The sequence below is a fragment of the Liolophura sinensis genome, chromosome 12 (genome assembly GCF_032854445.1).
Source record: "Liolophura sinensis isolate JHLJ2023 chromosome 12, CUHK_Ljap_v2, whole genome shotgun sequence".
Lineage (NCBI taxonomy): Eukaryota > Metazoa > Mollusca > Polyplacophora > Chitonida > Chitonidae > Liolophura > Liolophura sinensis.
In genome coordinates this window covers 12460253-12475583 of record NC_088306.1, presented here as the reverse complement: position 1 = coordinate 12475583, position 15331 = coordinate 12460253, and the positions used below count along the sequence as shown (strand labels likewise).

The window sequence follows — 15331 nt, the reverse complement described above, 5'->3', positions numbered from 1 at the left end:
TTCTCTTAAATCGATCTACAAAAGTGAACAAGTGCACTACATTTTCACCAGAACTTAGCGGACAAAATGCCACAAATGCGCACAACAGTGCATATTTTAGCAGAAACAATAGTGTAACGCATTATGCGTGGAGAGTTGGCGTATTCAGCTACTACGTGTCTCGCCTTTGTATGTCTGCCTCTGTCTGTCGGTAACTTAAGGTAAAAAGTTATGAAGGGAGTTGGATGAGATTTGTACACAATCCATTACCGTACATTTTGGTGCGAACCTGGATTCCCATCCAGGGATTTTTTTTTTTCAATCATTACTCACCATTGCGAGATTAGCCGAGTATTGTCCTGGTATCTGTAAACAGAAATCGCGTATCCGGCTGTTGCCAAGGTTTGTGCTCTCTTGAGCGCACAAAGTTTGTTTTTTATTAATTGTTGTTTACGGCATACTCATTGTCCTATGTGGAGGAGACCGGAGTTCCCAGGGCAAATCATGGACATTTGACAAATTAACGAACAAATATGCTTCCAATAATGGTGGCAGACAGCGAACCCACGATCGCCTCCCTCAATATTGGTGGCAAACAGCGGACCCACGATTGCCTCCCCAATATTGGTGGCAGACAGCTGACCCACGATCGCCTCCCCCAATACTGGTGGCAGACAGCGGACCCACAATCGCCTCCCCCAATACTGGTGGCAGACAGCGGACCCACGATCGCTTCCCCCAATACTAGGGCAGACAGCGGACCCACGATCGCTTCCCCCAATACTGGTGGCAGACAGCGGACCCACGATCGCTTCCCCCAATACTGGTGGCAGACAGCGGTGGCCACCGACCGCTTATTGCCACCAAGGCAGCCATAAAACGCGAGAGCGGGGAAATCCATCAATTCCTTGTCCATGGCAGAAATTTAAGGCTCACCTCATGTGTTCTGTTCGGCTTCTATCTCTATTAATGTACTAGATATGTAATAGATAGATATTATATATCATATGCTTAATGGTAGTTGATAGCAAAGTTTCTGTCAGCAAAAATAATGTTCAGAAACTACATTGTTGTGCAAAGTAATTTTATTCAGTAAAAACTTTAAGAAAATTAATAGAAATGTGCCTGGAGGAATGTAACATAATCAAATTAAATAGATTTAAGAATTAATATATATATATATATATATATATATATATATATATATATATATATATATATATATATATATATATTACCTGGGGTCCAAACCGTGTATTGTTCGAGCAGATTTACGTAAGTAAAATAGCAGTTTCATTTTAAAATCTTTCAGCTTACTGTGTGAAGCAGGGCGAAGGACAATCTGTATACCGAGTATTAGAAACGCTACTGTGAATCTCAAGGTGAGAATCGATCAAAGGAAGAATAATGGCCCTCCGATCGCATGGGAAAAGTTCATACAGGAATTCATCCACCAGATGGAAAAGTTGCTCAAGGGATATCTAGATAATTACAAGGATACGATGTGTCGATATCATACAACATTGCGATGTCTCGATATCACATAACATTGCAATATTGAAATATACAAAATTGCGATATTTAGATATCATACATCACTGCGATATTTAGATATCATACAACAATACGATACCTAGCTGGCAGATTGCGGTGAGGCCAAAAAGGCTATTGTACAATTTTGTCTGTCCAACAACCGGACACGAGGCATGTGTAAAACGTATTTCATCCTATATGAATCAGAATTTATACAGTAAGAAGTTTTACTGTTGACAGGAAATGGTCATTTTAACGATGACTATTATATAGCACTTCAAAATGTCCCACGAAATCTTTTCTGGTCCGCATATATATGTGTAGGCTACAATATCGCATGGTTTTCTTATGATTTCTGAAATACTGAAATGTCCCATATCTGAATGTAACACATTTATATCAATATATGAAATATGATATATGCACAAAATCGTATGCCTATCCATATTCAAGCTGTATAAATAGAACTAATCTGTACAAAATCGTATCTTTATCTGTGGGTATATATGTTTATGAAAATATTCCGGTCTAAATAAGATTGGTATAGCCTCTGTGGATGCACAAATATTAAACCACAAAAATACCATATCCAGAGCCACCAAACAGTAAAATGAGCACTTTTCATGACACTACTTGAGCACTGTGTGATAATAAAAGGATGCAGTGTGAAAACGTGATACAACAGTACTAATGGCGATAGTGTTATTGAGTATGAAAAAAAACCCAGTGTGATAGTGTCTTAATGTAATACAGTGATAGTGATGATAATATATAGTGTGCTCATGTAATAGTAATATTACAGTGAGAAAATGTGATAGAAAGAATGATAAGGTGTTATGTTATCGTTTGATAGTAATAATGCAGTGTGATAGAATGGTAGTAACAGTGTGATAATAATAATAATACCGTGTGATACAGAAAAATACAAAGGAAAACATTTTAATATTACATTTAGTCAAAGAAACATATAAATCTCTTCAACTTTACTTTGAGACATATTTGTAGAGTGGAAGCGCCACCATTTAAAACCGTAAACCCAATAATAGTCCATCAAAGACAAAGAAAGTCTTATCTATCAGACTTTCGGATTTGTGCCGATTTTGATAATGTCCAACTTAAAATAGTCTCCTCCCACTACAGTCAGCCAGTCGGCTTTACCATTTTTACCTGATGGCATTTCATACCTGTTCTAGCACAAAAGTATGTCAAGGAGCACCGAGAAATCACGATGGTGTCTGCTTGGCGAATGCACCAGACAAGAGGACCGCAATATATTTTCACTATGGTGTCTGCTTGGAGAATGTACCAGACAGGAGCATTACGATATCACGACGGTGCCTGCTTGGCAAATGTAACAGACAGGAGCACCGCAATATCACAACGCTGTCTGTTATGTAAATGAGCACCGCAATATCACACCAGACAGAAGCATTTCTCAACATGAGCCTTCTTAACTTAAGGACATTTGATCAGATGTATGGGTAATCACCAAAAGTTGTACATACATATATAAAAATATACATACTTGGACAAACTCGATAAACTCATTAATGTTGTATATAATGTATACTTTTTCTTGGAATCTCTTGTTTTAACAATACAGTGCGGGTAAGGTGAGGGATTGTCAAGATATGTGTTTAAGTTAAATTTTTAGCTAGAAGGTTAAAACCGCATCTAGAGGAAATATCCGAGATTTTACAGTATCAAGAAGAGAGGTGCAACCACTAGTTTAATACAAGTTGGAAATCAGCCAAGCGTGACTGGCGCAAATACAATATTTGGATTCTCAAGTGGGAATTTACATTTTCACGAAAAAAATTGACGTATGGAGCGAAACAAACAGCGGACTGGGCGATATATCATACGTGACATGACGTGTCCTATACTAGATATCCCATAATACTTGGCATGACGTTGCCGCCTTCGCCTGACCCACATCCGTCAACAATTTAGTTACACTAATATAAACTATGAAAATGAAAATAGAAATAAAATCCTGATAGATTCTGAACTGCTGACAAGAACATTTTCGGGGAATATTTGCATTTTGTTTACACCTAGAATACAAGGCTATATACATACAGTATACACACAAGAATAAAAACGGACGGAGCCAAATGTTGGAAGGATTCTGTCCCATTAGGCATAGGACACTCTGGTTTGCTTGGCGTTGTATTCTCTTCGCCTTGGAGTCTCCCCGTGTTGATGTAGTTACCACATCTTGGAAAGTTTTCTGGTACTTTGGGCAGATCTTTCTTCTCCCCTGTTTGTATGACCACAGCCATTCCTATCTCAGCGTGGAACGCTATGTGACAGTGTAACAGCCAGAAACCTGGAGAAAGAAAAACGCTTGGTATACAGCGAGAGTTAAATGTGATAAATTCGACCTACACACAAACGTAAATGCCTTCACAAAGTATTTTCATATTTATAAAAATGCATGTATATGTGTTTATATATTTATCAAGATCCATGTATAACCAATCGCATGTCACAATGTACGATAACAAAACTGTAATATGCTCTTAACATATTATTGACCTTTATGATCCACTTTACTGACAACTAACTGTTAACTGATGCCGCCATGTCATATTATACTCTACACAGTAATCCAGTCATCGTTGTCTGTTCTGCCAAGTCTGTCCCACTGACACTAAAACCACATATAATACCACATCGTAAAACAACATCGTATACACCTGTGTACATGTATATATATCTAAAACGTGCCTCACACAGCACCTGAGGATGACTTAATTAAAGTCGCACTTTTGAGATCGTCAAAATGAATTTGTTCAGAGTTACTTTGCTTATTTATCAAACATAATATGCTGTTCTTAAATCCTTACTTTCGATTATGTCAATATCTCGAGCTGTTATAAAGATTCTAAATAAAGAAATTCTTTGGGCAGTCTATTCAAATTCATACGTTTAATCGGTTGACATTGTTCCACGTCACGTCACGTCACGTCACAAAGCCACCTGAATCTGCTGTCGGAAATTCACAACTACGAATATCGATGCAAATCTAAAGGCTTGCAATGGTTCAACACTGTTTGATAAGTTGTAGATGCATGCGACAGTCCATCGTCCTTAAGCGTGGTACAACGCCATCTTCAGCACATTATTAAGTTTTTCTTGCTTTTTTGTTTTTATGATATTTGGTTTCAATGGTATGTCACAAATTTCCGAATGAAGCTGACGCATAACAGAAAAGCCCAGACAGGTACACGTGCGGATAAATACTTGTATTTGATGTGAACTAGGGACTTCTTCTTTCTGTGCAACGGCATTAAGGGGAGCTAACTCAGGACCCATACAGTGTTAGCCGAAATTTATCACCAAATAGTCCTACCGTCTTAATCGGCGCTTCATTTCCAAAAGTCGTGCAAAAATTACTTAATGCCGAAAGGTTTCATTTATCTGAACTTCGTGCACGTGTATCGATAACAGCCTGTCCAGCTTGAACTGCACAATGACCCAGGAGCCTATTACCGCTACGAATGCTATGAGTTCAAGCCCAGTTCATGGTGGCTTTCCTGACGTACGTGGGAAGGTCTGCCTGCAGCCTGCAGCCTGCTGTTTGTCATGGTTTCAACAGGGCTCTGCTCGCTTTCTTCATACCATAATGCTAACTGCGGTTGTATATGTGAAATATTATTGAGAACGCCTTGAAACCCCAGTCAAATATTAAAAGCTAATTAGTAAATGGACCTGTACCATGTTTTACCAGACAAGGCCAGCTGTAGGCCTCTCACTCACCTGGGTTATTTGCTCGGAACCTAAATATGGTGTAGCCTCCGTCAGGCACAGTTACGGTGTCCTTACGGGGAGCAGATAAGAGGTTCCTAGCTAACTCACCCGCCTCGTCCAGGCGCCTCACTTCTGCCACGGACGTGCTCTCACCCAGCTGAAAACGTCACAGCAAAAGGCTGTTATACGCGTGGCGATTGAGACATTAACTAAAGACAGCAGTCAAGTTTATGAACAAACAGAGAGGATGATGCTCCTTTAAACCCGACATGTTATGTACGACTCTAATAATGCTAAAACCAGCATTTTGGCAACGATGGAGGAGGTATAGGTAATGTGAGATTGTTAAATCTGACTTGCTACAACCATCCCTAATAATTCCCACCTACACCCCCCACCCCATATCCTATCCCCGCACCACAAATCCCCGCACCGCCCATCCTATCCCTTCACCAACGATCTCCACCACGCTCAACCCAACCTATCCCTTCCCTAACATGACTTCTCCCGCACTGGTCGAGGCAGGGTTGGTGGTAGAAATCTTTGTTGTTTTTCTTACGATGGTCTCGATGTATAAAAGCATAAGAACTCACCCTGTCCATTCCAACCACTCTATAGGCGTGGCCATGCAAATGTATCGGGTGATTGGCATTGAAGGTCACGCCTTCGTCCACAACAATGATTTCTACTAGATCGTTTAGCTTCACTTGCAATATATGCACACATTCACAATGTTCCTCTGTGCAGTTTTTAGTAACAGTGTCTTCGTTACAAATTAAGTCCTGCAAAAATATGAAACATAACATTAATGCATAATTAATGTCAGATCCTTACATAAATATGTATTATATCTTCTTGTGGAAGTTTGTCATTAATCGTGGTGAATCGTGTGACCAACTCCCAAATGTTAGCATGCGTGATTCACAAAGATCATATTTCATTTATACAGTCGCGTGAATATCTTGTTTCTCCACTGATGTGATAAATACATAAGGTACGACAATATGACAAAGACAGACTGGAAAGCTCTTTAGTGAAAGTTTAACGAAGGAAAGTTTTACTAAGCAAACGCCGAGCAGGGTACGATTCCCTAGGGAAGTTTCGCGAAGGAATGGTTTAGCTGTGAAAGGATCGAGAGAGAAGTGCTCATTAGGGAAAGGTTCGAGAGAAAACGGTTTATCAGGGAGAGATTTGAGGGAAAACGGTTCATCAGGGAAGGATTTGGGAGAAAACGGTTTACCAGGGAAAGGTTCGAGAGAGAAAGGTTAACCTGAGACGCATTGGGAAGAGATACTTGGGGAGAGAAAGTTTCACTAGAGAAAGGGTGGGGAGAGAAAGATTCACTAGGGAAACGTTGGCGAGCGAAAAGTTCGCTAGAAAGCGTTGGACAGAGAAAGATTCACTAGGGAAACACTGGGTAGGTGGGTGGATGGGTGGGGGGGGGGGGTGTTGAAAGGCCTACTAGGGAAACATTGGGGAGAGAAAGGCTCACTAGGGAAACATTGGGGAGAGAAAGGCCCACTAGGGACAAGGGGAGAGAAAGGTTCACTGGGGAGACACTGGGCAGAGAAAGACCCACTAGGGAGACAAATGAAAGGTTCACTAATGAAACATTGGGCAAAGGGAGATGGTGGGAAGAGAATAGTTCATTTGGGAGATGCTGGAGAAATGTCCATTAGGGAAATGTTGGGGAGAGAAAGGTTCAATAGAGAAATACTGGAGAAAGGTCCATTAGAGGAATGTTGGGAGAGAAAGGTTTATCAGGGAGATGGTGGGACGAGAAAGGTTCATTTGGGAGATGTTGGAGAAATGTCCAGTAGGGAAATGTTGCGGAGAGAAAGGTTCAACATTGGAGAAAGGTTCATTTGGGAGACACTGGAGAGATAGGCTAACTTGGAAAAGGCTCAGTAGAGCCACACTCAGCAAGGAGAGCACATAATGAGAGTTTCATTGTGGAACTATTCTATTTGACATCAGCTAGACAGACTCGATATACAAAATTTTAACACGTGCTGCAGTGTATATTAGAATCTGAGAACATGCTTGTATATTGTTAACGCTACATCTGTGTAGGAGTCTCACCTCTGACAGGTCATCAAGCTGGCTGATAGGTGGTGATGGCGGCAGCTTCATGGTGATTTTGTTGAACTGTGGGGTGTATAAATGCTTTTTCCGTTCAATGGCGTATACAGGGTAATATTTAGAGTCGTGGAAATATCTGTTGTCGATTTTGTGGAAATCCATGCCGATAAAAAACTTTTTGTCCGGTGTACCAGAAACATCGTCATCTGGAAAGGAAGCGTTCATCTTGGCGATAGGAACCATGTCTGCTGTTTCTCGCGTGTTCAGCGGGTTCAGTTGCTGAAAGCAAACAAGGAATATTATAAGCGTATCAGTTAGTATATAGGTATAGCTCGTCTGTATACCGGACTTATTTGAAGTGTGAATAAACTTCTAAGGCTATGTATTTTTTCAAAATATGATTGTTATATACAGGTGGTGTTGGTTGATTTCATTCACTAATAGATCAACTTGCATGCCAAGGTGATATATCTATATGATATAGTAAGGGAACCAAGTCGTCTCCTGTCGTCAAATTGAACTAATTTAGAGAACCAGTCTTCTTGTGTATCGTTTCTGCATGACCATGTTCACTGGTTAAACTGTAAGTTTTGTAGTTATAGCATCGTGGCTACTTATTGGTGGTAAACTTATTGGAGGCGTCACTTATCCAGCACTGTAAAGATGATGGATTTAATGTTGAATACACGCAGGTTCATTATTTTCGAACAACCCTACAATTCCTCACGTGTCGAACATTTTTTTCACACCTGTCCACCTGTGATGAAACTCACGAATAACGATACAGATCGTTCAAAAATTTCCCTGCACTCACTTTACCCTCCCTTGCATTGCTGAAATAGTCCGTTTCTCCCTGCGGATCCTCCCCGTCTGGAGCTCCATCATATCTCAAAATGGCCGTCTGTTTTGACATGGAGAACTGCGGGCCACAATCCGCTAATCCCTGCAGCCGAAGCCAGTAGTTCGCCTCTGTCTCGTTGGCGGTCAGGATGAAGTCGAACCTTTCCCCAGCGTACACGACAATGGAATCGACGGTATACGGTTCAAACGGTGCCCCATCCGATGCTATGACCTCCAGTGTATGGTTGTCAATTGAGAACAGGATGGGACAGTTTAAAACACCATTGCTGATAACTCGAAATCTATAGCGATATCCCTTAGAGACTTTAAACTCAGCTTTCGGTGTGAATACGGTCTGATTTGTGGTGTGGTCGAAGAATTCTTGATAAGCACCCATTCCTGTAACAGAAAAGAGAAAAAAACCGTTAAAATTTTACCTTAGAACAAGAAGCGCCTGCCGGTTTCTTTGACACTATAACACCCGAATATTTGAAAAGAGGTATTTAGGGCGTTTCATTCCACAACCTGTCTAGATCAGCGGTAAATTTGGCCAGGATAAAAATGCTGTAATTCAACAATCCAAGTCTTCCGGCCAGGTGACTGTGTTAAAAATTTCACCTCGCCAAATACTATAAAATGATTGTTTACTGAAAAGTTGGGATGTACATACCATTAATCAACATGGATTTAGGTTTGTTGTCTCCGTCGTCATGGTGATGATGGGTGAACCTGTTGACTGACACCTCTGTTAGCCAATCGGTAATCAGGATGCTATGCTCGTACAAATCGTAGTCATATCGGTCAAAATGGACGTCAGCGGATGGAGTCTGTCGTACAATCAGAGCCCCGAAATAACCGTCAGACCTCTGCAATCCGGCGTGGGAGTGCCAGAAATGTGTTCCCGGTGTGTCGGCAATAAACCTGATTTGAAACATTTCAATTTTTTCTTAGTCCTTTAATCGCTTTGATAATATTTATTTATTGATTTGATTGTTGCTTAGCCTCATATATATAAGAATTTTTAATTTATATGAAGCCGGTCCTTTGTAGGGTGGGGAACACCTGAGTGCCCAGCGCAAACCAATGACTTTCGGCATTTTAATATAGATCAGCACATGATATTTGTAAAAGCCAAGTGGTCTTGAAGGAATGTTACACTACGCAAACGGTCACACAAGCATTGGACTGCGCAAACGGTCACACAAGCGTCGTCGGACGCTGATTGCCACCACGACCCCACAATCGGCTGGAAAACAACCGCACTTCTCCAGATATCACCTGACACACAGATGCTGCCAAAGCTCGTTGATCATCTTTACATAAACCTCGAATTGGATAGTTCCGTGGCTAATTTCAGACAGAAGCCGATAGTCTCATCGACCAGGAAGGCTTCAACAAAATATTTTAAACCTTTCCTTTCTTTGTTGTATTCCTTTAAACTCTGTATTGTAATTAATTACTATCTTCGTTTCAATGCCATTACACGGTAAACACATTCTTACTAGCCTTAGAAACACGGGTTGAAGAAAGATATAGCACAACACAAATATTAGGATCATCGACCATATCATCTATAAGTCAACTTCGCACGAGTAGCATACAGTATTGTCCCAAAAGTGCACCTTGCGTGCCAGCAGTGGTGTATAAATTTGTGTAATCTGAGCAACTCTTCTACACTGTGTACAGTGATACAAATTTTACGGTGAATACTTGTTCAAATTTGTACACAATTGTTTGCCGAGAATATAAACCAGTAAATCGAATTTCTATGGAAACGACCCTTGATCCTCTAGCGTGGCTCTTATTCTACCTGTATTGGAATTGGGTGTGTGCGGGAATAGGGCACTGGGTCAACATTTCCACACCGTCGTTGTAAGGGGTGCCCTTCTGGTGAATGCCGTGCCAATGGATAGTAGTTCCCTCAGCCATGTTCAGCTTGTTGTCAACCGTCACCACGATCTCGTCGTTTTCACATACCTGAAACAGTTAAATAGTCATGTGAGTTAATGGGATTGACTGATTAACTCTTATTTATTACTTGGCTGATTGACTCTTTGAGTAATCACTCAAATAACTGATAGTCCAAAAAATACATGGATTCATTTCAGACTCATTACACTGCACAGAGACAGGTACTATTTCAAGTATGTGACCATCATTTATTTCTTTATCGTCCAATGAATAGGCGATAAGCTCCTTTCTACAATTCCTTGTCACTTGTTTCCTCACAACCTTTGGAAAGTATTCTTCTATGCAATGTAGAGCTATTTGTTATCTAAATACGAGCCAAAATCTATTTTGCATGTAGCAATACGCCTCGAAGAGATAACTATTAGTTTTTTTTCTTTCTTTCTGTTAGATACGTCATTACGAGCGAATCATGGGAATGAATCAATCAACTACGCTACTGCATGAAATGTTTAAGGAAGTAATAAATTACAATAACGCCTTGCGGTCGTTTGCGTATCCGAGACGTCATCATAAGTCAAGGATTCCCATAGTTCATCAAACTAGTACACGATTTCTCTCTTGTCCTCTGTTGAGGACAGACCACACACACAGGCTTATCTTCAAACCAAAGTGGGGGGACAGTCGTTTGAAACCACGAGTATTTATCTGTGGTTTAATTCCGTGAACCACTCGGTCTCTGTGGTCAGATTGTGAGCACATATATCCCCTAACGTGGCTGCTGTTTCACGGCAATGCGGCCTTGTTATACTTCTAACAGGACAAGGATGTCCAAAATTCTTCCTAAACACGGTCACGTGCATTGTTATAAAATATATTTCTATACTTATAAATAATTATACTGAAAACTTCGAGCTGTCTATGGTCGAATGGCCTGAGAAACTAAGAAATACCTGCGTCCCATTTAAAAGTTAAAGTGATTGTCTGAAAGGAGCTTTAGAAGTTCAGTTTTGTTGCATTCGCAGTATAAAGGTTTCTTGAAGTTATGCTACACTGCCGAATTGAAGTTAACAGTTCAAAAGTCCGTAATGTAGACCAACGATATATTGGCCTCAAATCTTCCTTCCGTTGATTAACTTTCAGCTTTACGTCTGGAGATTTGTTAGAGGTTCTTAGCGCTGTGAGGTAGTTTCTAGATCACGGACAATCCTTTAAGCTTTGTTCCTTTAAGTATTATTTCTAATATTAAATAACACATTGCAGGTACATGTATCAACTCCTTGGGTTATTAGTTGGCAGCGTTTAGATCTCGAGTCTAAAACCGTTTCTAAGCCGGTTGAACAGGTACAATGTTGGATGACTATGTAGACAATAAAGAGGGATTCATGATCAAAAACAATAGATGGGGGATGATATATAAATTGTGTTATCCATAGGAACTGTGTTACTTATTTATTGCAATTGTCCTTAATATGGTTCTGAAATGCCAAATGCTGTTTCAATTTGAATTGTAGCTCCTATCCACTGTCGTAAAGCTACATATAGCTGCCATTCAATGCTTTGTTTGGCTTCGCTTAACTGTCGTTTATGTAATTGTTAAAAGATGCACCACTACATTTCGCCAGATATGAATTCCTACTAGAAACATTTATCTAATGGTTTATATAAACAGAGTTGTAAGAATACTCTTACATTTAAAGTGAGTTTTTTATAATTTCCGGGAACGTCTGTCTGCGATTACGCTCAGCGGCTGACACATGCGCAGTGGGAGAGCCTGAAATCTTACCTGAATTGCTGGTCCCGGAAGCATGCGGTTTACGACCACTACGGCTCTCGGGAAGCCATCTGCGGAGATGCAGTGAGGCCGGTAACAATCCGTCTTGTTAAAGGGACAGTTGTAGCAGGCTTTTGTCAGCACAAAATACCATTCCACGGTGAAGTGATATTCACAGGTTCTCGCTGGTTCTCCTTCCTCGCATGACCGCATGCAGCTGTGGGTCTTGTAATCTGTGAGTCGTGAACAAGATCAAGCTGAAATCCGCTTATACAACCACATGAAATTATAGAGTGTATATGATCTGATGTTTGAAACCAAAGACAAACAAATCCTCTGACTTTTATTATATGTTGATTTTGAAAAGGCCCCCGATTCAGTTTTCCTGGACCTTTATAAACGAAGTCATAAAAACTTTCGTAAAATTCATAAAAATTTTTCGCGATATGATTCAAAATTGGGTTAATGTACTATATAAGGATATGAGCAGTTCCATTATTCAAAACGGGTATTTTTTCATCATTTTTCGAGGTGTCGCGTGGATGTAGGCAAGGTGATCTCATTTCACCATACCTACTTTTACTTTGTGGGAAAGGGTTAAGAAAAATGATTCGAGAGAATAAATCTATCGGAGGAATAATTCATAATGGAACTGAATTTAAGTTAAGCCAAATGGCTGATATTGATGAAAGACGGTTAACCCTTGATGGTTCAAAATTATTCCTTAGAACCTCATTAGAATGCCTAGACCTATTTTATCGACACTCGGGGTTAAAAATAAATACTGACAAAACAAAGGCAGTTTGGATATGCTCTATGAGAAGTTCGCAAATAAAGTTATGCAAAGAGATAAAACTTTACTGGTGCAGTGAATTTACAATACTTGGTACTAATTTCTCCACCTCAGATTTGCAGGATATTTGGAAAATAAATTACGTGAGGAAAATCCATGAAATAAAATTAGATTTGCACAGATGGAGATTGAGAAATTTAATGCTTGTAGGCAAAGTCACACTGGTTGTCCTTAGCAATGTCAAAATTGATACATCTTTTTTTTAGCTTTACCAAACCCACCAAGAAAAATTATGAACGATATAAGCAGAACCATGTTTAAATTTGTTTGGAATGACAGTAATGACAGCATAAATCTCAGAAAAACTGGTACTAGATTACAAAAATGGGGACGCAAGAACACTGGTACTAGATTACAAAAATGGAGACGCAAGAAAACTGGTACTAGATTACAAAAATGGGGACGCAAGAACACTGGTACTAGATTACAGAAATGGGGACGCAAGAACACTGATACTATATTACAGAAATGTTGACGCAAGAACACTGGTGCTAGATTACAGAACTGGGGACGCAAGAACACTGGTACTATATTACAAAAATGGGGACTTGGGTATGGTAGACCTAAAGGAGAAGAAAACTTAAAAACATGTCACTATGGGCTGAAAAGAGCAGATTTTTTTCTATCTGGTGGTGCCTGTTGCAGAATTTTGCGATTTTTCCTCGTCATACACGAAAAGCCTGGATACGGTAAAGCTAGCATAAATCGCTCAGTCCATCGCGTCCTCCATCTTTAACACCCTGTAATTTATGCTGGGGATGTGTTGCCTCTCAGCCAATGAGAGTCGTTAAAACTGCCGGTTTGTTAGTGTAAAATCGGAACCTAATTCCGGTTTCCCGATCGTCAAGCGGAAAACGAACTGTATTGTTCGCTACCTTCTGGGAACAATAGCGCTACCGGAAATGTACGAACTGCACTTCGGCAGTTACCGACGGCAATTATCCTCCTAACACAGAAGACTTCAGGACTAGTTCTTAAGCAAAATGTAAATTTTTGGCGCTGACTTTATTTATATTTTATCAACTTGAGGTAGATTTTAGAGTTTTTTATGGCATGCACCTGCGAGGAAATGCATACCCTTTTGAATGGTATTTCATTCATAGAATCACTAAAATGTACATGCGTTAGAAAACTACTTGTAGAGAGGAAAAAATGCATAGTTTGGTAGCTAACGATGTCTATGACAAGCAATTTAGTGTTGGTCCTCTATATATGAATACGACTATCGCAAATACTAATAACACATTTTGGAAATATTGCTTCCAAGCATGGTTTAACATCCAATTAAAAACGAAACCCAAATGTGCGTTTGGAATATATAATCAACCTATGTGGTATAATCGGTTTTTCACAAAGCGTTAACGTTTTATAAAACACTGGTATGGTCACCAAATTAGATATATAAGGGATATAGCTGATACAGATGGAGATTCTCTCGCCTTGCAATACATAAAGCAAAAATATAAAGTATATGGAACGTTTTTAAACTACCGTACAAAAGATTACAGAGATCCATCCCACAACACTGGAAAAACGCACTTGCCCAACAACAGCTAGAGATATGGTCAGGTCAACCAACGCTTTCTCGATACATTAAACTTCTGCTGCGCCACAGAAAAGGCTGCGGTGGTTTCTATGATAATGGAAGTGTAGAAATGAAATAATGCGCCCAATGGGTGAATTATCTAGGAAGGTCAGATATTAATTGGCAGCGGGTCTTTTCTGCGTCATTTAAGTCTACTAATTCTGTTTATCCACAAGACTTTAATTATAGATTTTTACACGGGATAATAAATACGAATGCTTTTCCTGATAAACTGATAAATCTGACAATGAGATATGTGACTTTTTGCCATAAATCTCCTGAGACAATAGAGCATCGGATGACTGACTGCGTGCAGGTTAAGGCTCTGTGGCAAAAACAAGGGTGGCTAGACGCGCGCACGTATGCGTACACACATGCATGTACATACATATACATACAAAGAGATGTCTCCTCCATTTCTGTACAAATTAATCCAGAAGTCAGAATTGTTCGATTATGTTTAGATATACAGACCAAAGACAAAATTAAAATCAGTATGTGTAAAGGCGTGTAGGTAGTATGTGTGTATAAATTATTGCCTTTTGAGTTAAAAACAATATTTTGTATATTCTTAGACATTAAATTAATGGCTTTAAAAGCCAAACTTAATTCGTTCACAAGACTTATATGAATCATATGAATAAACTATTTCTGGCCTCTGTGGCCGAGTGATTAGCGTGCTAGCGCAGAAAAATGGCATTTGAGGAGCCTTTAACTATACGTTCTGACTTCTTCTCCTGTCGTATGTGGGAATGTGTACCAGCAACTTATGGATGGTGTTGGGTTCCCCCGGGTTCTACCCGGTTTCCTCCCACCATAATGCTGGCCGGCGTTGAATAAGTGAAACATTCTTCAGTACGGCGTAAAACTCTAATACAAATATGTAAGTAAGTAAGGAAGTAAGTAAGTAATTAAGTAAGTAAGTAATTAAGTAAGTAAGTAAGTAGGTAAATAAGTAAATAAATAAATAAATCAATCAAATTATTAAAGCGGCAAAAATGAAATATTTCTTTTACCTCGA

The 15331-nt window shown here is 39.7% G+C and overlaps 1 protein-coding gene across 1 annotated transcript; it reads right to left on the bottom strand.

The window, feature by feature from the left end:
• Nucleotides 1-2587: 2587 nt before the first annotated feature.
• Nucleotides 2588-12118, bottom strand: LOC135479703 (uncharacterized; the record flags this gene model as incomplete). The annotated part of the gene is made up of 9 exons (XM_064759607.1): nucleotides 2588-2696; nucleotides 3595-3844; nucleotides 5278-5425; nucleotides 5862-6050; nucleotides 7351-7629; nucleotides 8165-8589; nucleotides 8861-9111; nucleotides 10001-10167; nucleotides 11885-12118. Coding segments are annotated over 9 exons (2052 nt in total), but the record flags the coding sequence as incomplete, so codon positions are not given.
• Between the last annotated feature and the right edge of the window lie 3213 nt (nucleotides 12119-15331).